A 24,242-nucleotide genomic window follows, 5' to 3' on the forward strand; every position below is an offset into this window, starting at 1 on the left:
TTAGGGGTTACCTAATTATTCTTGGCAGCACATGGTTTTGCAAGATTGAAGCTGTAGGAAATTACCAGTTCCTACTTGTAGATAGCCTGAATTCCTTCTGCCATGCTGTTCTTCAGTTACATAATGCAGCAAACAAAAACATCCCCACTGTCTTCACAGGAGCTGCTGTGTGTCTTACCCTGGCTGTGTTGACATGTTGTACTCTTGGGGGGAAGCAAAAAAGGAAAAAATGGAAATATCTTTGGAGAACTTGTACAAAGTGGCTTATTTCTCAAAACTCTAGGAGCTGAAAGCTTGGAGTATTAGCTTTTCTCTTTTTTTTAACCTTTAAGAGTCAATAGGACAGAAGTTTAATTAAATTGTTTAATCCAATTGCTTTTCAGGAGAAATGAGATTCACTATTGCTGCTGAGTTATAAACTGCTGACTTCATGGGGAATCATTGAATCTTGCCGTTGTGATTTAAATAAAGGACAGAGGCATTTAAAATGCTGTTAGACTTGAGCAACATAGTGCTTTTCCTTTCTTTTTTAACCAATAGCACTGTTAGTGGTAAAGGTGCCAGTTTTTTTTCACATGGGAGAAGATTATATGGCTCATTGTTCATGTAAAAGCTTGATAAAGAAAGCCACTTCAGTTCTCTGCCTTTCTCTCCACAGGCTGAGGTCTCTCCCATCCTGTGGGACAGTAGCCTGTGGCCTTAGAATGTGAGGCTGGTTTCCTTGGTTCCCGTCTCAGTAGCACTTCCATAGGTGCATGTTGTGCTTTGCATCCTGAACAGAAGTGTAGCACTCATTTTCTACAGGACAATTCAGATAGAACATACAGAGCTTTCTTCATTCTGTCGTAATCTGAAGAGTGGAACAATGGCTTTTATGACAGAAGAGTCACCACCAGCTCCAAAGCGTCCATTGAAAGGACATAACTATTAGGGAATATTTTGTTTCCTTCCACTTTTAAAAATAAGAGTTATATGGGATTTCTCTCATTTATCCAAACCCTACAAGCTTTCATGTTATCTCTACAGCAAAGTTGACTGTCGTGTTCTAAGATGATTCAGTGAAAGCATTTCACTTGAATTAGTGTCCTTTTATTTTAGGTGTAACAATGAAAATGAATGGTGCCAGATCCATGAGAACATCATCCGCAAGTCCAGCACCAAATACACAGCCCCCAGCTCCAACTATGGTAAATATCTCCTTGGGCTTGTTTGTCAGAGCAACAGCTGAACAACTCCTGTAGGGAGCAGCTGATTATTTGTAGCAGAGAAATTTACTGAGATGTGAGGTTTTCCTTTCGTAACTAATGACAGATAAATAGGGAAAGTAAAACCTGTCTTATCTGTTTACTTCATGTAATGGTGTATGTAGTTGCTAATTCAGAGATATCACTGCTCTCCCATTCCCAATGAAGCAGCTGATAGGGTACAGTTCAGCTTCATTACAGCCAGTTCTGCATTCATTACCAAGTGCCTGACTCATGGTGATGTCCAAGAACTGAATTTGTCTTAATTTTGCTTGTTTGCATATTGAGGCACTGTAGTGGAATATGCAGTGCACACTCCCATAGAAGAGATTAAGCACAACACTAAGCAAATAAAACATTTTGCAGGTATGGAATTTAACTGTGTGTAAAGATGGTTTCATTCCCTGCTCCCCCTGTTAAAGTTATCCACTAGTCATCATTAAAAGATCTTCCTAAATTCTTTATAACTTTGAAAACTTGAGCAAGATGTCTGAACTTCCAAATTTGCTCCACTCCTTTTACACTGGAATTTTTAAAATTTATTTTCATTGGTTTGCTTTTTAATAGCAAAAAAGGATATAAAATGAACAAGTTTTCCTGTAAGGCAAAAATAGTCAAGGCTGATTTCTCATGAACATGTCTCTTGTGTGCTGTGAAACATTCTGCACACACAGACACCCTTATACATGGTATTAAAGGATTTGGACTTTTTCCATGGCTTCAGAACCAGTGTTTTCCCTGCAGTGCTCTCCTGCCTACCCAGCTGGGCAGTTGCAAGTCCATGTTTTGGCAGCTTTTCAGTACATACATGCTGACTGTCCAGCTGGCTGGTTGGCCTCCCCTTTTCTTCATTTTAAGGCTTTATGCTCATTTTTTTCATCCCAACTCCTAGTATTCATTAAATGTATACAATCTTCATGTAATCTGGGTATCTGCTTATTTGCCAAATTTGACTGAAGCCAAACAACAGGCTTGAAAATTATTTCAAGTGGAGAAGGCAGGAAGTGGGTGGGAGGTACATGATACTCCTGGTTTTGTTTCCCTGGTAACTTGTCTGAGAAAATGGTGACTAAATATTGGTCCCAAAGCCCAGATATTGAGCTTAGCAAAGAGCAGGACTTTGGCTTGTGCAAAAATGTGCATCCAAGGCAGGGTTTGGTTTGGTGTGTGTTGTTCTGGGCAGTGAACAGAGAGGACAGAAAGAACTCTTGATCAAGACACTGAAGGAGATAAAGAATGTGAAAAATTGCTCTGTGCAGGTAATTCTCATGGATGTGTGGAGCTGGTAGTGTGTGCTCAGCAGGTGAGACTGGGTTTGAATGGCTGAGCTCAATCCTGGTATTTTTTCATATGGTAATGCTGGACTTCATCATTTTACCAGTACACTCTCCTATGTTGTAAAAGCAAGTAGAGAAAACAGCTGGACTGAAATAAAGTGTGTAATTATTCCTAATCCAGCTGCTCAGATTATCCACTGAACAACAGAACTAGTTGCTGAAGTCAGGTTGGCCAAACATGAAACCTGTTGAGGAACTGCTGGGAATTTCATTTAAAGTCATCAGCCCTCTATGAAGCAGTTAAAGAAATTAGTGGAACAGATACACTTTGAGATTTAAATCTTTTTCATGGTATAAAGCAGAATTAAAGATACTTTAGAGAGGTTCCAGAGCTTTGTGTGGTTGGTGGTCCCTCAGACAGAAGTGGCATTGCTCATACATGTGTCATAACCTGCTGCATGTGAGGAAAAGAAATAATGGAAGTACTTTCTGTACCTGGGACACGTCTGCAAAATTAAGTATTCTGATTGTTAGGAGTTGTATTTTAATACAATTCTGTGTTCTTGACTGATCCCTTTTAACAGTTTTGTTTCCTCCATTTCAGTTTTCAAGGGAGAAAAGAACTCTGTGTTTATATATTGTATTAATTAACTGTGGAGCAAAACATTCATTTACCTGCATGCTTTGTACACACAGAATCTAATTCTTAGGTCAGAAACAATGAACCTGTTTGGTTTTTTCCCCAGGACTTATAATATCTCTTCAGCTTCTTCGTGGTGACATGGAGCAGATCCGAAGGGAAAACCCCATGATCTTTAACAGAGGCGTTTCTGTCACCAGGAAGCTGGGATTTCCTGATGTTATAATGCCAGGTAAACAGAGCAGCTCCAGGCTAAAATACTGGTCATTCTTTTCTCATACTTTCCCAATCAAGTGCAACTGGAATGGGCACTTTACTTGAGTGGGATTTGTAACAGAGTTGTCTTATTTATCAGTAAATGCCAAATCCGGGGAGGCAAATGCTAAAACATTGTCAGGAGCAGCATGACAGTGATAGAAGGTATTAAAATCATGTGGATAGAAGGGGATCTGGAAAGATTGCTCTGATGCTCCCCACAACCCCAGCCAGTTAATATCCCTCTTGTACACTCAGCATATAGATGTTTCTTTTTAAATGCATGAAATTTCTTCTTCCCAGCAATCCAAATCCTGGAAAAAATTAGTTTCCACTCTGCTACCTTGATGTTTTTGAGTTTGTGTGATCCTTTTGTAATGAGAAGCAGAGAAGGTGCAGACCTGGTCAGATTTTCCCTCTGGCCTCACAGAGCAGCTGGCCCATGCACTGGCTTGGCTGCAGCCCTGCTGTGCTTCCGCTGCTCCTCACCTCTGGAGCAGCAGCTGGAGATGCTTCTTGGCTTGGCAGCCCCAGCACAGCCAAGAGTTCATTTAGAGAAAAACCCAGAATGTGGGCAGTCATGCAACCACATAAAACCTGGTGTTACCGTGGCTTGACTTTTGCAGTGTGGTAAGAAATGGGTTTGCAAATTAGTAGCATTTGAACTATTACTTCATTGCTGTGATGAGCAAGGCCAAGGATGACTTGACAGACATGGGAGATTTGGTGAAAGCATAATGGGAAAAGCATCAGATTTTATTACTCAAAAGGCTGCAGTGAGACATCAGTACCAGAAGTAGTTGTAGCCTCGTTATGGCAACTCTTCAGAAACCACAATAAATAGGGAGTAAGTGGGAAGCATTTCTAGAAACTAAAGAGTCAAAGGATTTAGAACAACGTGTGTATATTTACTAATGAGCTTGAAAATGGTGGTAACAGAGCAGCAGAGGATGTGGGCTATAAAAACAATTATAAGTTTTGGTTCTTAATGACCTTATAGCAGTTCCAGGCATAACTCAAAGCAATCAAATAGGGAAAAGATGAATTATTGCAGGCTGATGTACAGGCACAGCAGCTGCAAGGTGATCTGCTGTAATTGAGATCACAGCTGGATGTGTCACACTTACACACCTGTGCAAGGGAATTGATTCTCTTCCAAGAACTGCTTGATCCTCCATTTCTGTGGATAAAGCTGTACCTCAGGTGCTTCAGGCCACTGAAACTGAAGGAACAGCTTCATGTCCTCAGTGTTCCCTGAGTAATGTTTTTTGTTTTCTGGGCCCTGGCCACTCTGCAAAGTGCACAGTGTGTTCCCTGTATCTGCTGCTTTGAGCAAGGCTTTGGGCCAGGGCTAGAACAAACAGGTCAGCACAGCTCATACAAACAGGACTCCTGCCCTAAGCTTTTAAAATTCTCTTTTCACTGCAGCTAATCCAAATTTCCAGATTCTCTTTGTGAGAACCACAGTTTTTTTGGAGAAAACACTGGGGTTTTAAGATTATAACCTCATTGGAATTGGACTAATATACATTTATACACACACACACATATATATATATATGCTCAAAATGCTGATTGATAGAAACAAATGTGTGGAAGGATCACCATTCTGCTATTAAATGCTTCCTGCCTCTCTAGAGGATCTGGGCACAGAACTTCTTGGTTCCAGGTATGCTACAAGAGGTATTCATATGTTGAGTTTAGATGTAGAGCTTATGGCATTGTAAAAATAATGCTTCTATTTGTGAGGAAAGGTAGTTTGTACATGTCTGTAAACACCAAGTATGAAAAGCAAAGCAGTTGAGGAAGTGTGAATCAACTTTCACTGTGGTTATAAACTAGGACATTGCCAGAGTAGAGAGGAGCTGTGAAGAGAGGGATAGTCATGAATGGGGCTCCAAACAAAGGCTTTCACTATCTTGGGTATTCCCCAGAATAATGAAATCTCTGGAAAATGAGGAGATTGAAATGTAATGGAGCTCCACTGATGCAGCAAACAGTGTTCAGTCTAATTACTAATCAGGGTTTTTTTGAAATCAAAGTGATGTACTCAAGTGACAGTAGATATTTGCCTGTTGTTTGCTTTTAACACAACAGATGCAGTTGGAGTTGAAGTTTGCCTGACATCCAGGATAGAACATTTGGGTTGTGTTACCTTTCAGATGGATTAGCCCAGCTGCATGAACAAGGAATGTCTATCAATAGACTTTGTGCTTCTGTTTCTGCAGCCAGGCTCAAACATTCTTCCTTAGCTTTATGAGTATTGTCTAAAGTTGAAAAATAATTCACTGGGGACACACATGACCAAAAAAAAAGAAACAAAAACCCCTAACAAAAGACTAATGTGCACATTAGCATGTACCCAGCACATTAGCACACACTGTCATGCACATTAGCAGTACTCAGCCATGTCTGCTGCTTTAATAGTCTTTGTCAAACTGCCTCTTCCTTGCTTCAGAACTGTTTGTCATTAAACACAGGTTTCCTCTTCCAGAAAACAGCACAGAAAATTCATGACTTGTATATGCAAGTGGATACAGATTTTTCAGGACAGTGTCATTTAAAAATGTTTTTTATGAATAAATTAATAAAGACTTTGTCACCTGGTACTTGTAAAAAAAACAGTGATCATTCTGCTGAACCAAGAAATCTGTTTTTAAAAAAGTAAATAGCTCTAGCATTTCAACTTTTTTTTTTTTTGTTATAGGTTTGAACGTTTTCATTTTCTTTTTTAACAGGAAATCCTCTCACATGTGCACATCTTAACTATTAAAATTTTGTAGTGTGTCTCGTTACAGTTTTCCTATCCCTTTTTGTTTTCTAAGCTGTAGCATTAGCTCCCTGTATCAAGCCCTCTTTTTCTGTCCCTCAGACAGGAGCAACATCAGTGGTAGCTGATCATCATTAAGAAACAAAGTGAAACTGGTCTTTATGGGTTTGTATCTTGCATGGTTATGCAGAACAAGCTTAATATTGTACAACACAACCCTTCCTGCCTTCTTTTGTAAATATAAAATGTTCTTTGTTTCCTACTGTGTTGTGATCTGACAAGAGCATCATAAAGACTTCAGTTATCTTTTTTTGCAAAGTCAGAGGGGATTCAGTCAAACCAGCCTCCTGAAGAAGTTATGGTGGGGTTTTGTTTATTTGTGGTTTGCTGATTTTTATTCCTTTTCTAAATTGTTCCTGGGTTTAAGGCCATGCATCTGATGGTGCCAATTTTACCTTTCCCAGAGCTGAGAGCAGTGAGGCCTGTGCTGCTCCTTGGGGATTGCAGCTGGGCTTTGTGCAGGACTTGCTGAGCAGAAATCTGTTGCACAGGCTTGGTGTTTGTCAGTCCCCCAAGGACATCCCTCCCCTTGCCCATGTGCTGATAAGTATTCTGTCTTTTCCTTTGATCCTCTGATGAAAAGTGCATGCTTCATCTCTGACTCGTGAGTGATGTTTCTTTCTCTTTTTTCTCTCTCCTTGTCTTAATTTCCTGGCTTCTCTCCTGTTCCTTTCCCTTTATTCTCTCCCCTTTGTTTCTGATGCAGAGATGAAGATTGTTGGGTGTAAGTTTCTGCTTTTCTGTGTAATGTCTGCTATTTGCTTGCTTTTTTCCCATTTTCATATCTTCCATGGAATGTTGGGATTGATAAAGACAGCGAATCATAACATCACAGGGAAACTTCGGTTACAGGGAGGTGGAGACTTTGTCTCTCTTCATACCACAGGGTTTCAGGCAAATTTAGTCACTGTGACAGGTGAATCAGTAAGAAACAGGTGAGAAGCATCTCAGCATCTGTTCAGTCAGTGAGCACAAAGTCATAGCAAAAATGCATTGAGGAAAGGACATGGTAAAATCTATCAGCCATTCTCAGCGTGTTCATGGCAAGAGTGTTAACAAGACCAAAAGCCATAATTATGTAATAATTATCACCAAAAAATATCTACTTTTTGAGAGAATAAAAAGTATTATTTTCATAAATAAATTTGTGGAAATGGAAAGTTGGCGGAGACAAAAAGCATTAAAAAACAACTTCCTACTACTGAAAGGCAACTATTCCAGGGAAATCACTGCATTTAAAAAGGGCATTGTAGAAATTCTTTTCTATACATAGAAGTCAAACAATGGGTAGCAAATAACCTAATAAGTATTGCTTGTCCCTTTTCTTTGAAACAATTGTGTTGCTCAGTGAAAGCTGGAGAAGCACACGGAGTTAAACTTGCATAATGTTCTCTTTAGAGAAAAAAAAAGCTAATTTAATTTGCCATAGAGGCAGCAGATAAAGCTTTGTTTCCCCTTGTTGCTGTAATATTGCTCACAATTATGTTAATAGTTGCTCACTGTAACTATTTCAAGAATATAGGCCTTAAAAAAAACCTACTGCCTGGCTGGTGAAGGGCCAGAGAAATGAGCTGCAGAAGTGGATGAGATGTGATCCCCAGAGTGGGACTGTGCCAGGAAGGCAGTGGGAACATGGAGGGGCTGCAGAGGGGGTGGCACCACTAAAGGCAGGCAGAGTCCCACAGTGGGAGGAACAAGTCCCGAGGGGCAGCCAGAAAGCAGCACAGGGGTGCTGGAGACCCTTCCCACTGACCCTTGGCCAGTTTGTCCTTGTCCCTTTGGTTTGGAGGAGTGATGTGATGAGCACAAAGCTGCTCCTGTCAACCTCAGCTGTGCTGGAGTCCCTGCCCTTCAGAGGTAGCTCTGTGTGTGCACTGGAGGCAGCTGCACCTCCAGGTGAGGATGGAGTTTTGCTGTTTGAGATCAGAGACCCGTCACTGGCCCCTCCAAAGCAGCAGCTTCCTGGGAAGAGCCATGCAGAGAGGAAATGGCTGGGATAATGTGAGAGTCTCAGGCAGGAAGCAGAGCAGTTCCCTTCAGGGAGCTCAAACAAATAGCCAGAACATGTGCTAGATAACACTGCACATGAAATCCTCTACACTTTATGCTTTGCTTGAAAGCTTTCCTTGCTGGCCCAAGTCCTCAATTTGAGCTGCTGTAACTTGGCTCAGGTCAGTGGGGTGATGCTGATTGGCTCTGGTTGTTCATTTATGGATGGGACATAAATGCACACGTTTGGGTTTTCTTCAGATAGTGGAAGATACTTTGAATAACTTTCTTGCCCATTCACTCTTCTGTGAAATGCCACTTTTTTTAAGAGATGCCAAACCCAGGGGTGTTAGAGAGTCCAGCAGACAGTGCATCACAGTGTGGGGCCCTAAGTGAATAGGACCAGCACAGCAATTTCATAAAAATAAACCTAAACATTAATATTCTGATTTTTTTTTTCCCTTGGCTGCCTAAATTGTAAAAGACCAAACTTTCACCTTAAAAAAATCAATATTCTCTGGGTAAATAGTTATTTTACTTAGTTGAAACTAGACCTACACACACCAACTTCTGGGAGCTGCCACTTCTCCCCAGCTTGCAGGGATATATTACATGTCCACAAAGTCACAAGCTCAGAAAATGAAGTTGTTAGAATTGAGTGATCAGAAATTTGTGTCTCTTTCTCCTGCAGAAACTTCTGTGAATTATGTACCCTTTTTTGATCTAGTATTCTTCTGCACAAAACAGGGACCATTCCTGTCCTTAGTGTCCAAAATCTTTAGGATCCCTGAATAAAAAGTGTTTGATTGAATGCAGACAGTTCCTGTAAATTGTTACTATTTTGCAGTATAAGTAACTGGTCAGTCTTCCAGTGAAAAACCTACACAACCCTGTCAGGATAAACACCCATTTCTTCTGCTGGAGACTGCACAAGGAGTGGCTGTTGGGCTGCTTCAGGTTATTAAGTCTTGAAAATGATAAATAACGATTTGGAAGTCTTCCAGTACATTCCTTTATACTGCAAATGCAAAATCAATATTTGGCTCATGTAGCCTTTTCCACCACTCCTTTTTGCCCCCATTACCATTAAAATAGTTTGAGGTCAATACAAGTGAGCCCCCCCCCCAAGCTATAATTTATGATTTATAATTTAAACAACATGTTTGTATGTTGGACATTGGGCCTCGTAAATAGGTTAAAAGAGACAAAACAAAACTCCAGTGAAGGTGAAGGGAATTGATAAAGAAAGAGCCCCAAAAAATATCAGATTTTTTTTTAATATTATCATCAAAAATACTGTCTTTCAAGACATTTGATACGGAATTAATGTCAGTAACCATGTGTATAAAAAGTGCATGGATTATGCTAAAAAGAAGTTTACTTTTGTTTTTAACTGAAAAACAATTGTAGAGAGATGGGCTTTGAAACAAATCCCATTCTGGAAACTCTCTCTGAGGTTTTCAGTTCATCCTTGACAGCCATCCAGCACAGGGACCTCAGCTTAAAATGACATCAGCAGACTTTGCTCTATAAATACCCATGGCCCACTGGCCTTGTAGCACTTTTTATTCCTGTTCTGATGGTGGGAGGCCACAGCTCACCCAGTTTTTTCTTCTGTGCTGCTGTTTGGAAAGGCCTGAGGCCTCTGTGGTCCCAGCTGAGCTACCAGCCTGGTTTTCCCCCAAAATGCAGGATTTGCTGTCACAAGCCCAGGACTGTTTGTGCAGTCATTTGCATGAATGGTCTGACATCTTAAACAAGTTCATTATTTATCTCCTTGTCTCTTTCCAATGGAATTAATCTGGCCAAGCCCTGTGTGCCCTGGGCACCCCTGGTCCTGCTGATGGCACCGTGGTGCAGTCCTGTGCCAGGTGTCCCGTGCCAGGTGTCCTGTGCCCGCTGCCCCTGCGTGCCCAGCCCCACAAGGGGCTCAGCCTTCTCTCTGAGCACACTCAGAGCAGAGATTGCAATAAACTGCTCTGTGCTCAAGCATTTCTTCTGGGTTCTGTGCCACCCACTGGGGTATAGAGCTCAAATCCCTCAAAACCACAGGCAAATGGAGAAAAACAAAATGCTTGTGAGGCCTCAGGTCAACTGATACGTTAAGAAAATGAGATTGTTCCTTGTAGGAAGGTGATTTCCACCAAAATAATCACCCTACCTGATGGTTAAATGCTTTTTGTCTTTGTTAGATACATATGTTTCCTATTTTACTGTGTGTAGTGATCTTTTTTATTTTTTGAAGATCCAATAGACTGTTTTTACAAGAGAAGACACACTGTTATATTTCTCTATAATACATTTTCCCATCTTTTCCCTTAACTTTTTATGTAAATCCACTGGTTTTAAGATCCCTCTACACCCCACCCCAAAGGCATTTTTTTTTAATTAGTGGAGTAATATCCCTCCTGTTAAGCTTAATAGAAGATAAGATCCTATATATAACCAAATGCTGCCTTTAATTTAGGCTGGAAAATGATTTTTATCTGACATTGGACTTTGCATAGCCAGACTGCCTTCCAGAAAAGAGGTCATAAGTAGGGAGCTCCAAAATGCTAATTATAGTGAGTACAATTAATTTCTATTAAGATTTACAGCATACAAATTGAAACTTTTTTCCTAATTGAGCAAACCGCTGAGAGAAAGGGATGGAGTCTGTTGAGCAGGAGGATTTTCAAAACAAAAGGCCCAACTTAAACCATATTTTGTGATGAATTTTGTATTTCCTTGCTATCCCTATAATCAGGATAGAGGCATCTCAGCTTGATTTTGATCCCCGAGATAATTTTCTCTATTGTGGATTGTTGCATTTGGTGCTGTGCTTTGATAAGCCAAACCAGATCCAGTATCTGAGGTCTTTCACCAAGCTCTTGCTGTCGTCTTTTCCCTGTTGATGCCCCCTGGCAGCTCAGCCTCTGGCTGGGAGGTGTTGCCAGCACTGACCCTGCAGGAGAGGGAGGCTCCTGGAAAAAGGAGCACGTTCTGCACACAGATTGCCATTCACAGAGAGTTCCCAGCAGGAAGCACTGACTGGCAGCCACAGAGCTGGATTTTCCATGCTAAAGAGTTATACTTATCTCCAGAAATAAAACTGAAAGCAAAGGCAGGACTGAGAGCTTCTATTGTTTGTCCCTACAGTAAATTAAGGAACAAGTTCTGTGGGGTTTTAGACTTCAGGAAGAATTTGAAGCGCTGCTTTAAGGGGCACAAAAGGATGTCCCTCAGTGCCTGAAAGCAAATGCTGCCTTATTGCATTGTGCTTCTGATTAATACAGAGATTTAACTGCATCAGTTTCTCCAAGTGGAAGAAGTCAGACATTGAAGCAATCTCTGCTTTGTTCCATTACTTTGTTATTTAGTGTCTTGAGGCTGATTAACAAAATACTTGCCTTGAAAGGGTTTAATTTTTTTTGTTCGGTTGTTTGTTTGGTTTTGGTATTTTTATATATTGCCCTTTAGTATGTTTGCCTTTCTGGCAAGTAGATAAAAAGAAATGTTATGTATGAACCATCATAAAATGGTGACAGTAACTAAAACTTCCAGAAAAATATGTGGTACCTGCTGTCCTTTTGGTGTAGGCCTTAGAATTGAGCATATTAGTTTTGAAAGCAGTTTCCCAAATCAGATTCTAAAATAAAACCAAACCAAGTGAGCTAGAGTCTGTGAAATTCAGGATAACAAGATGCTGAGGCACAAGCATTTCTATTTCTGAATATAGTAATTTGGTCTGAAAGCTCCTGAAAATGACGTAGTGAGAAGCTGGCAAGTGTCCATACTGCCTGCTTTCATATAGCCATGCATATGGATGCCAAAGGCCAGCCAGAAATCTAGCACAAATTACATTTATAATTCCTTTCTAATCCATCTGAACTGATTTGTGATCAGGTTCCCAAACAGGCTGCTTTTATTTTGTTGTTATGATAAAAGGAAATTACGAAAATATAGAAAATGCTTGAAAGGCTAACTGAACATAATGTTATTGTGATTGTTACAAAAATACTTATTTTTTGTTAAATATATTGGAAATAGGGGGTCTGAAGCTAAGGATGTTTTGTCAGGCTCAGCCTGACACTTCCAGCTCAGCTAACAAGGCACAGTATAGCAGGAAGAGGTTTTTTCCCTTCCCCACTTACATAATTAAAACCAGTATTGATCCTGAGTTCACATTATTAAAGGCATTACTAACAATGGTCTGATTTATGCACTGATATTAAACTGTTCATCCTTATTAACAATTAACTTGCTGCTTGGAATGATTTGGGCATCAGCCATCGTCTTGCAGAACACAGAGAACGATTTGAGAATGGAGCTGGGACGGCCCCGGTGTCCCCTGTGGAGTTTAAGGCTGTGGCTCCTCTCTGTCCCTGCAGGTGACATCAGGAATGACCTGTACCTGACCCTGGAGAAGGGGGACTTCGAAAGGGGTGGCAAAAGTGTGCAGAAGAACATCGAGGTGACCATGTACGTGCTCTATGCTGATGGAGAAATCCTGAAGGTAAGTGCTCCTTTCCCTGAGAGCCTCAGGTGCTCCCTGCAGGGACACATCCTCTTGTTCCAGAGTCTCTGATGCAAGGGAGGAGTTAAAATAAAACTGCCTCTCTCTCTTTTTTTTTTTTTTTTTTTTTTTTTTTTATTGTGAAGTTTGTAAGCTCTGTGTTATGGTCAGTTATAAATCTGTAAGTATTTGGAGCACTTCCCTTATATGGGGATAGAAGACTTGGAGAAAATACTCATAAACTGAAAAGCCTGTGTGATTTCCAAATGTGATGTCAGTGGCTAAAGTAAAAAAATTTAGAGTAACTGTAATCAGAACTAAGAAGTATAGGCATATCTAAAATTAAATAATATGTGTCATACAACACGATGAAATGTGATTCCAAGGGAGACTTCTAAATCTGAGTTGTTGGGTTACAATACTGAATGTAGTTCTGGAAAATAACTGAATAAAATTTCACCCTGGCTTGGCTCCATTCCAGCTGGGAATGGGGATTGTTTATGTTTCCTGTTTTACCTCCTCTGTTCTTGTAGTTTTATTGAAGAGAAGGAGGTGGGTGGGAGGTTGTGAATATAGAGAAGTAAACAGGAAGTATTTCAGCATGAGCAGCTATCAGAAATAACTTCCCCCTACCTTTTCTTTTACCTCCACTGCACTAAAATGGGCTTTGTAGCCATTACTGTGGAGAATCTATACACCTAGAAGTGTGTACCGAATACATTGCCACTATCTTCCGCTTTTAATTGAAAGGAGAACTTTCATTGCTACAACTGCTTGTGGTTTCATTAAATATAAAGTGTATTTCTTGTAAGGAACTCGTTTGTGCCTAGAGCTGCTGCAGGAAGATCAGATTCCTTTTCCGCTGAAGCTTTTCAAACTGAGTGGCAAAGTTTTAATCATCAGTTGATTTCAGTCTGACAAGGACAAAGGGAAGTCCCTCAAACTGCAATATCAGCATCTTCAAATGCTGATACATAATGGTGTCTAATGATTATATACAAAAGCCAGATAATTTCTAGACATTATCAGTCTTAACTTGGGTGATTTTGGTTGGAATGGTCATTCACAGAGATGAAGTTGGTTTTTCACTGCCTTTGCCTGTTATTACCATTGGAAAGTACACTGGGGCTTTCCATGGACAGGCATGGCACAAACACTGGAAAGGATGGTCAGTCCAATTAGAAAAAAATCAGGTGATGAACAGATTGTCCTGAGAAGCTGTGACTGTCCCATGCCTGGAAGTGCCCAAGGCCAGGTTGGATGGAACTCTGAGCAACCTGGTGTGGTGGAAGGTGTCCCTGCCCATGGCAGGGGTTTGGAACAAGATGAGCTTTAAAGTCCTTTCCAACCCAAACCATTCTAGGATTTGCCATAAAGGAGAGACTTTACATATAAAGGACCTTTGTGGGGTTTTAAAATTTTGGCCACATATTTAAAAGAAATGTTCTGTCCCAGTTTTTATGGTATTGCTCCTCTGTATGGTTGCAGTCAAAGCAGCAAAGACACTTGGTTTGTGTCTGGGATCCCTTTGGTTTCTGGTGCTTCGTGATGCCTGTGAATGTGGGCAGAATACTGAGAGTTCATAGACCCTGGAGCACTGCTGCTCCTGGCTGGAATCCTGGTTGCTGCTCCTGGCTGGATTACCCTCCACCATTCCTGCCCCATGGCCTTTCTGGAGCAGAGCTGCCAGCTGAGACACTGTGTGCAGTTACACAGGATGGGGGAAGTGGTCAGAGTTTTCATCTGATGTCCCAACCAGCAGCACAACCCAAATCTGAATTGTGCCTTTGTGAAGCCTTTAGTAGAACCATGCACAGCATTAATGAGAATTTTCTCAGCTCCTCATTGCTGCTGAGTGTATTTTGATCCAGAAATAGTCCTATTGAAAAGAGTGAAATTACCCCCAGAATGTAGGGCTGTTCAAAATGAAAATGAGTATTTCCTTCTCAAAATGGTCTCACTCAATTGTTACTATGTTTCAATATAGTCTGAAAAATTAAAAAAAAAAAAATTCCTTTGACACATTTCTCACTTCTTTCTTCTTTCTATTCCAGTAGCAGGAATAGCCTGTGAATTGCAAGGCACACCTTTAACAACAGAAATTTCCTGATCGTTTTTCTAGTTTAGCTTCCCTTCCCTGCCTCTGCCCTCTAATTCCCCTGCATATTTGGGTCTCAGGGTCACCAGGTGTCTGGAGATTAGTCTGATGTTTGTATTTTGCAGATCACAATTTAGAATTAAAGATTTACCAGTCTGCCCTCCTCAGACTATAGATTGTAGTATCACTGCATGGGAACTAAGCTAACAATCAGAAGGAGAGACTATTGATTAATTTGAAGTTCATAGCATGCAACTGCATTCAAAGACTGGCAGTTTGTCAGCCAGAGCAGGTGGCTTCTTGATGGGACAAAAAAAGCTCACATTAAAATTTGAATTTTTACTGTACCTTGTAGAGAAAATAGAAATACTGTTTTGTTTGCTCCTAAGAGCCTAATGCAGAATGAGGTTTTGGAATTGCTGTGTTGAAGCCCAACCATTTACTCTTGCTACAGAATAGAACTGGGATCTTAGAGGTGTTCTGGGTTGCAGTATTGGCACTGCTTTCTACTATCCTGTTGCTAGCTGCAACACTTAATTCTTGCTACTGTTTTAAAAACATGTGGGGTTATGGCTTATCCCATGTGGTTGCTGAGGATTATTTGAGAGGACTGAGTTGTGTGAGTTCAGCCTTCAGTCACTCAGTTTGGATCAGAGCCTTTGCAGTGAGTCCCTGTCAACACAGTCAGTCCTTGCATTGAATCTCAGAATTCCAGAGAGCATTTCTTCCCTTTTGGGCTCCTTCACAGATTCTTAACTTTCTCAAAGCCAGCAGATTATTGCCAGAGGTTGAACTAACTGGGTCTGGTTAATGGGGTGTTCTTGACTGAGCAGTCAGATGCCTACAGACTAAAAAAAAATCAACATTTCTGGTATTTTCTTGGGTTAGAATTTGTAGATGAAATGACCAGTAGCAGTTCTTGTCACGACACTGTTCCATGGGGGGGTTTTACATCAGAATTTATATTACATGTGTTATTCTTGGTTTGCTTAGCTTGTTTCTTCCTGGATTCATTATCCTTGGACATGCTAAAAGTAAGAATCTCCAAGCTGTCTTTATTCTGCTGGGTTTTGAGAGATATTGTATCTCCTGCATCTCTTTGCAAGTGCTGGGTCTAGAGCATGGGTTAGTGCTCATATATTAAAAATGTGCTTCCTGTTCCCTGTCTTCATCACAAAGAACCTTTTACTGTCCTTATTTCAGGACTTCAATATTTATCCTATTTTCCTTCACTTGTATTCTAAGATTTTTTTTATTTCCTGAACAGTATCAGTTCATGTTTTTCTTCATCTGTATTTTTGTGAAGGCATGAATTGGGCAAGATCTCTGAGTTTATTAGATATGAAGGCAGAAATTTAGGTCCAATTATGTTTTTAGGTGATGAGTATTACACATAAATTCTTTGCTTACCACTCAGGAAGTAATTTGATTAGAAGTTTCCGGGATACTCAGGAAGGCTGGATAGTTGTAGTTTTGAAAGATGAACATTTGTAAAGAGCTTGGAAAGGTCAGTTATCACTTCTGAACCGAGATACTGAAGCAGAAATCGAGTTAAAGGGTTTTTTCACAGAAGGCTAATATTACAAGTGATGGTCCTATTATGTCCTATTTCTTGGACTCAATTTTATATATTTGGACTTAGGTGTTTATTGTATCTACTCAGTACTTGATGGAAAACTTATCTTAAATAAAAACTTAAGATACTGGGATTCATGCAGTATTACAGGTCTCTTAGTTCATCCTTTGACCTAAAAACAAGTTTTAAGATCTCCTAAAAAATTTCACATTTCATTGTGTCTGAATTTCTGCTTCTGACTCTTTTATGTCTACAGAAAGCCATGAATTGTATAAAGGTTATCACTGGCTGATAAAATGACTCACAGGTGGTGATGTGATGTTTAATGCTGTTGTTTCCTTTGGTGGCAGGACTGCATCAGCCTGGGCTCGGGCGAGCCGAGCCGGAGCGCCTACCACTCCTTCGTGCTGTACCACAACAACAGCCCGCGCTGGGGCGAGATCATCAAACTGCCCATCCCCATCGACCGCTTCCGCGGCTCCCACCTGCGCTTCGAGTTCCGCCACTGCTCCAGTGAGTGCCCCTGGCCCGCTCCAAAACGCTCCTTCCACTGCCAGCTCCAGCTGGATGAGGCTGTCACTGGGTGGAAGGCAGGAAAGGGAGGCCAGCCTGAAATACAGTGAAGGGGCTCTGCTGAGCAACCTTTTGCTGAATTTATCAAACAGCGCACTAAAAACACGGTGAACGATCAGTGCAGGGCAAAGCACTTTGTAGATGTTTGTCCCTGCTGTTCTTTTGTTGTGTTTTTCTGTAGAATGTTTTCTTTGCAGGGTAAACAGTTTAGATTTTGCTATGTTTGGCATGTCTGTGTTCGATTTGAAACTTGTCAGTTCTTTACGTAGAACTAGAAAAAAGAAATTAGAATTAGAATGAGAAAAGTCGTTTGTTATGTAGCTGCTTGTTTTCTTTTAGGCATGTGGAGAAGTTGGTGAGTAATCTTATATATATTGACAGGGTATGCACAAATACAATTCCTTCTTTCTATCTCTTGCTGCAGCAAAAGACAAGGGAGAAAAGAAGCTTTTTGGTTTTGCATTCACCCCATTGATGAGAGATGATGGCACGACCTTGTCAGATGATATCCATGAGCTTTATGTTTATAAGGTACCAGCTCTCTACAGACTTTTCATTGCTCATCTCTACTTCATTACTTAAATGAGTAATTACATTATCCATCTCCCCCTTATTAGAAGTTTGTGAGGAACAGATTAATAGTAGTTTCAAAATTTTATACATTCAAAATCACATGGTTTGGCTAGAGCCTTCTATTCTAGGTGCAGCTTACCTTTTCCATCCTGATGATAATGATTTATCTGCTATTAATCCCATCCATTTTGGCTTCAAACACGCTGGTGTTCATGAGCATTCAGCACTTCTACCAGCCTAAGGCATTGCTCTGTGCCTTTGTAAGATGACATTGTGCTGGATTGAAATGCCTCATGCTGCAGTGGCACAGCTTGGCAGCCCTGCAGCAAGGGATTTGGGCTTTGGGGTTTTTCCTTCCTGCTGATTCACCTGGGTTTATTTATTCAGTACAATTTTCAGGCAGCAGCACTAAGTTTACATCTGGAAGATCTGGTGAGTTCTAACAAAGCAGTGGTTGGAGATCACTCTGTAGAGCTGGGTCTATTCTGGGCATGTCCAGGCCCCCAAGCAACAGCTTTTCCTTAGAAGTGTTGGTGTGCACCCACAAAAATCCCAACACAGGCACTGTTGGGGAACTGCTGACAGGCTCTGGGCATGTGGGATGAGATGGACAAGGTGCAATTTCATCCCTTGTGCTGTCCCCACAGTGTGATGAGAACAGCACGTTCAACAACCACGCGCTCTACCTGGGGCTGCCCTGCTGCAAGGAGGATTACAACGGCTGCCCCAACATCCCCTCCAGCCTCATCTTCCAGCGCAGCACCAAAGAGACCTTCTCAGTCTCCACACAGCTCTCTTCTACCAAACTGACCCAGAATGGTGAGTTGCTGATCACTCAGAACTGCCCAAGGCAGCAGGAATTAGGAAAGAGAGAAAAAAAATTTCATTGTTAGCTCTTCTACACAATACAGAGTTTGTTTTGCTTGGCTTTTACAGAATGGCTAAGTAAATAAGATTTTTTTACAGCAACATCCCTAAAGCACAAGCAGACAGGAGTGGATTGTCCACAGTGCAATGTCAAGTCACACGGGAAAATGCAGCCTTTACTCTTTTCAGAGCCCTTTACCATTCCTCCATTCCTTTCTCCATTAGCAGCATTGGCTCACTCCATATTGTACTTCTTGTTTTCCATTATATGTATATATTTGTCATTTCCCAAGAAGTGTGGACTGCATCAAGAGGTGAAATGCAAGGGGATGAATCTCTGATGGGTCTGGGGTTGCCATTCTTCCCTCTGTGTGTGGTTCTAGCTCTTCCTCCCTCTCTCTGCAGTGGATCTGCTTGCCCTGCTCAAATGGAAAGCTTACCCAGATCGAGTGATGGATATTCTGGGAAGACTGAGACATGTCAGTGGCGAGGAGATTGTTAAGGTATTACATGAAATAACAACCTTTGGATGTATCTGTGATAGGCAGTGAGTTCAGACCTGCAGGCCACTTCTGAAGGCTCCCTCTTACTGTGCTTTTTGATTCACACTGTGAATTTCCACACTGTATGAATTGGGATTTTATTATGATGTGAAACTGGACAGGAAGATACCCTTGAGAATTAGTGCACAGTGAGTCTGTGGGATCAAACCAGAGCTAATCCTTAGTCAAATTCTCTCAGCCACCTGTGCTGGGTCCTCAGCACCAGGGTTTCCAGTCTGCAGTCCCACCCAGCTGCTGGTGCAGACACAGACCCTGGCAGGGGCTCTCTGGTGCATCCAGCCAGCAGTGCACCACTCTTCTGTCTGCCAGCTCATCATTTCACCAGGTTTTGTAGCCACTGTTGCTCCACATGATAATCTTGTGTGGCCTGAGCTTCCTTAGGGCCCAGGAACTTACAACTGTGTTTGAATACTTGTGGTCTCAGCAAAACAAAGTTCATTCCAGATATGCCTCTCATAATCTTAGGTGTGCTGGGAACTTTGTCTAGGATTTATTTTTATAAATCTGGAAGTAAAAGCTGATTTCTAACACAAACAATCAAGGAGTAGAAACCGAAGACAAATCCTATCATGTAGTAAAGTAGTTTATCATTAAAGCCACTTCACTGTAACTCATTTGAGTGCTGCCATATCTGGAATGTTACTCTTCATGATAACTTGGTAACAGTAACAAGGGAGCACAAATCCCATTTATACTGGAATTCTTCAAGAATGTCATGTTTTGTACACTTGGTTTGTAGGGCAGTACAAGTATCTGGTTTTTATAGAGAAAGAAGAAGAAAGATATGGATTGAATTATTTCATGGGGAGAAGTAATTGATTCTCCCCATAAATCAGCTGTCATTTGGCACTGGGATATGAAGAACAGACTGTAATAATTCAGAAAAAAAGACATTTTATCATTTCAGAGACTTCATAAATTGTTATAATTTATTTCTTGTTGTCTACATCAGAAATTTAAGTAGAATAGATTAAAAAATCATGAGAGAATGTGCAGTTAACGATCTCCAGCACCCTCCTTCACACTCATCCTTTTGGAGACTGTGCTTTCAGAAAGAAAATCACTGAACTGTCAGTGCTCAACAAGCTGTGGAGTTAAGGGTGAAAGAAGCAATTGGCAACATGTAACTTGCCCCAATTAATGCTTGTTAGAAAAGCTTTACTTTCTGTCATTTAACAAAAATTTCAATATTAAACATAATTTAATGTACTGCCCAGCTTCAGATTTGATGCTGAACAGTACCTGAGACTCCAATGATTTGAGAATGAGAGCAAGTTCTTTTGCCACTGGTGTCAGGCAGCACTTCCAGTCAGCTTAAAGTGAGAGGAACACTCAGTCAAAATTAAAAATCAGGTATATAGTACATATTTCTTATTTTTTGGTTTTCTGTCACTTTTGTTTGAAAATATTCCTTGCAGAATAAAGAGAAAAATTTTTCTTTGTAAAATCAAATTTAAATCTATCACATCATATGGGTGAACCTGAAGTGATTTATCCTTGGCAAGTGTTTCACAACGATATTAACATGCATGAACTAATAAAACAGGGGAGAAATAACCTTTTGAATACAATTTAAGTCAAAATTCTTTGTTTATGTCATTTTAGTTCCTACAAGATATTCTGGACACGTTGTTTGTAGTTTTGGATGACAACACAGAGAAGTATGGTCTGTTGGTCTTTCAGTCTCTGGTAAGCTGCTGGATTGTTATTTATCTCATGCTCAGTGAGTTTTAAGTTTCTTATGATCATGTTACTAGTACTGTACTTCTGTCAAATATGAAATGCTCAGCTGGATCCAGCCATGCTTTCTGTAAAGATCTTGGGTGAGCAGGGCAGGCTGGCCTCAGCACATGCAGGGGCAGCAGTATTTATTGTCTTGTGGGAGAAGCAACCGGTAATACCTGATAACACAACAGTGGCTGTCTAAAGCAGCCCCTGTATTTGAATGCTCCTTACCTTGGGTCACTTGTTTGTAGACACTTGGCAGCAATGTGCAATTCCTTGAGTTGGGTTCCCCTCTCTATGTCCCCAGGTGTTCATCATCAACCTGCTCCGTGACAGCAAGTACTTCCACTTCCGCCCCGTGATGGACACCTACATCCAGAAGCACTTTGCAGGAGCTCTGGCTTACAAGTAGGTCTTGTGTTCCTCCCTTTGAGAGATGGCATCACCAAGTTTGGGAATGGTGGCGCCATCAGGATCACAACCTTTCTGGCAGCAGTGTCCCCAAAAGTAGAGCTACTCACCTGGAAGTTTTCCAACACAGCTGTAGGGAAAAGCTGCCAAATGTCACCAGTGGCTGAGCATGGTTGGCCATTTCTCTTTCTCTTCTGGACTGGCAAATCTTTCTTTTCTTTTTTTTTTTTAACTGAAGAGACACTCAGCAACAACTTATTATCAGTCTGTAGTCTATACAAATGAGCTCCCAAGAGCATATGCATTCTTCATCTTAAGGATGTTGGGATGCATGACTTGTGTGAAAGCTTAGAGAACTAATTGTAACTTCTAAAATAGACTGATATTCACATAAGATGTTCTATTTGGTTGCAATTTAATTTCAGTAGATCAGAAATTTAAATTTCACTATCACTTTGATGATTCTGCCTTATTTTCTGGTATTCAAAAGAATTTTTGCATAAGTGAATGAGACAGACTTTTTAAAAGCAGTAACAGTTACCATTCAGGTTGTTGGTTTTTCTTTTAGACCATTGCTTTTGTATATCTGAGTATATTCTATCTTTGGCCACAGTAAACTATAAAAAATAGCTAATAATTTCTTTTGATTCTTTTAAGCAATTCACATTTTGTGTAATTAAAATAAATATAAAAAAATACTCTGTCAATGGCAGGTAAAACCCCATAGATAGTATACAACACTGGAAGGGACAGTTGTGTTCAGAGGATAAAAAGGTGTTCTGCTTTGTGTTAATTAGCACCTCTTTCAGACAAAACAAATGTTTTTTGGTAATCTGATGTCTGAAATAAAGCATGGGTTTAATACAGCTTTATAAGTTAGTCCAGATGGTCTTGTGTACTTAGTAAAATAGATGCAAGTATTTTCTTTGTGATCTCAGTTTCTAAAAGCTTCTTACTAAGATGAGAGCTGAGATTTCTTCTTAAAACAAATGTATATTTTGGTCTTAGAACCATAGCTTTATCAAAGCTATCCTTCTAATAACATCTTTTTTATGTGCTCTTAGTGTTCCTCATGGTCCAAGTCAATTACAAAGAAGAAATAATTTTCTGGTTTTGAAACTTAAATAAATGTAAATATTATGTAAATTCAGTATCAAGGACAGCTGTAACTGACCACTGAAATAAAGTGAAATGAGACTGGTTTAGAGATCTCTCCCTAAAACCAAAATGTTTGATGGCTGTCGGAAGTGGTGCTGAAGGCTGCTCTTCACTGTCCCCTCAGGGAGCTGATCCGGTGTCTGAAGTGGTACATGGACCGCTCGGCCGAGCTCGTGCGCCAGGACCACATCCAGGAGGCAATGAGAGTAGGTATCCAGGGGGAGCACTGCTGACTGTCCTCTGGGACCACAGAAGGGCTGGGAAAGCTGTAAATGGAACCAAGGGTAGTGTGACACTGGCTTCCTATAATTGTTTAACCAGATTTTATTTTATATAGCCACAGTTTTAGTTTTAGGGGGAGATTCATTCTTGTGCTGAAAAAAAATGAAATAAGTAAGTTCCCTTAAGCCCTTTTGCAACCCTGTGGAGAACTTAAGTGGGACTTACATCCATGGCCAGTGCATAAATACTCCGTTTATGTGGACTACACCTTGCCCTCCAAGCAGCAGTAGTTTTGAGTGTATCAGGCATGGATGCTATGGCTCAAAGTTTCACTCTTCATTTCTGGCTGTGACAGTGCTTCATTATACCACGGGTTGAAGTCCTGGAGTATTTTAAGCAGCAGATAAATGAGTCTTTAACTGGATAGAAATCCTCAGAAGTAGCACAGGACCTGACCTATGGTTCTGTGATGGGAGCATGATGTCCCAGGGAGGCACAGCTGTGAGAAACACCAGGAATGTTTTGGTGCTATTGCAGAGAAATTGAAGAATAAACAAAGTATTCATTTCATCATGTGTAGTAGTAAGCCTGGAAGTCAGTGTGTCAAGTGCATAAATACAAGATGCCAACATTTGCAGGAAGATGTTTTTCTTTGAGTGAATGCCCACCTGCACCTTCTGCCTCCAAGGGGACTGGTGTCCTAACACTGAGTCTGGGCACTTGGAGAACAGGAAGCAGTGGCAGTGATCAGCACTTGGATTTTGTCACTTGTCAGTTCAAACAGGTGTAACTCTTCCAGGTGAAGGACATTGCCAATGTCATCCTCTCACTTTCCACATCCCCTGCGAGGATCCTATGCAGATAATACAAGGGCATTACACCAGTGCTTGCTTTGGCTTTGTAGATATTGACATTCTTAGGAACATCTTCTTTGGAATTTTCAACCACAGATTCATATGGAATGGTAACAATAGATCAAAGATGCCTTTTCAAGGAATTAGCAACTTTCTCATTCTTTTTTTTTTTCTATTGTTATCTTTCCTTTCCTTTTTTTTTTTTTTTTTAATTGAGAAAAAAGCTATTAAAGTTACGAGATGAGAGGAATTCCAGCTGGAATGACTTTGAGGAGGTTTTCTTGTCTCTCAAACTACTCATTAATGCTTTATGCAGTGCAGCAAATAGAGATGTAGGGTATTGTCCCTATGTGATCTGCATTTTTTGAACCTCATAGCAGTCCTGTTTGGAAATTGTAATGACAGGAATGCTGGAATGTCTTTCGGCAGCTGGAGTTAGGGAAGTCAGTTTGTGAATATGGTACCTTGTGTCTCAGCCTCCAACGTAGCTCTTTGCTTGCTCAGGCTCTCAAGTGCTGGCCTGGAATGTGGCTGTTCCCTCTGTGAGGGAGGTCAGTTTGCAGACCTGACAGCCCAAGCCTTGCCAAGCACAGGAATTAAAATTACCAGCAGAGTTTGTGCAGACCTGACAGCACATCCTCTGCCACCCACACTGCTGTCACATCTTATTCAGACAGTTGCCTTTGCAGGTATCTTTTGCAGGCCCAAATTCAGGGCTTTATCTTCTCCCATTACAGTGAAGTGATTGATTTCCTTCTTTGTTTCCAGATTTTATTTCAGGCATTTGGAGCAAGTTTGTATTAAAGACATTACCATTGCTAATGTGTCATTACTAGTACCAGATTCTACTGTTGGGGATTTCTGTGGTTTTGATGTGTTCACAACACTCCTT

General features: G+C 40.7%; 1 protein-coding gene across 1 annotated transcript in view; it reads left to right on the forward strand.

Annotated features, from left to right (window-relative positions):
* Positions 1–24,242, forward strand: part of DOCK3 (dedicator of cytokinesis 3) — a 183,947-nt gene that overhangs the window by 101,371 nt on the left and 58,334 nt on the right. Inside the window, exons 13-22 of the mRNA XM_053989064.1 lie at positions 1,099–1,187; positions 3,268–3,393; positions 12,606–12,730; positions 16,755–16,917; positions 17,402–17,508; positions 18,198–18,369; positions 18,823–18,920; positions 20,586–20,669; positions 21,013–21,113; positions 22,399–22,480. Coding sequence (XP_053845039.1) covers positions 1,099–1,187; positions 3,268–3,393; positions 12,606–12,730; positions 16,755–16,917; positions 17,402–17,508; positions 18,198–18,369; positions 18,823–18,920; positions 20,586–20,669; positions 21,013–21,113; positions 22,399–22,480 — 1,147 coding nt within the window. The remainder of the gene's footprint in view (positions 1–1,098; positions 1,188–3,267; positions 3,394–12,605; positions 12,731–16,754; positions 16,918–17,401; positions 17,509–18,197; positions 18,370–18,822; positions 18,921–20,585; positions 20,670–21,012; positions 21,114–22,398; positions 22,481–24,242) is intronic.

The sequence above is a fragment of the Vidua macroura genome, chromosome 13 (genome assembly GCF_024509145.1).
Source record: "Vidua macroura isolate BioBank_ID:100142 chromosome 13, ASM2450914v1, whole genome shotgun sequence".
In the NCBI taxonomy this organism is placed as follows: domain Eukaryota; kingdom Metazoa; phylum Chordata; class Aves; order Passeriformes; family Viduidae; genus Vidua; species Vidua macroura.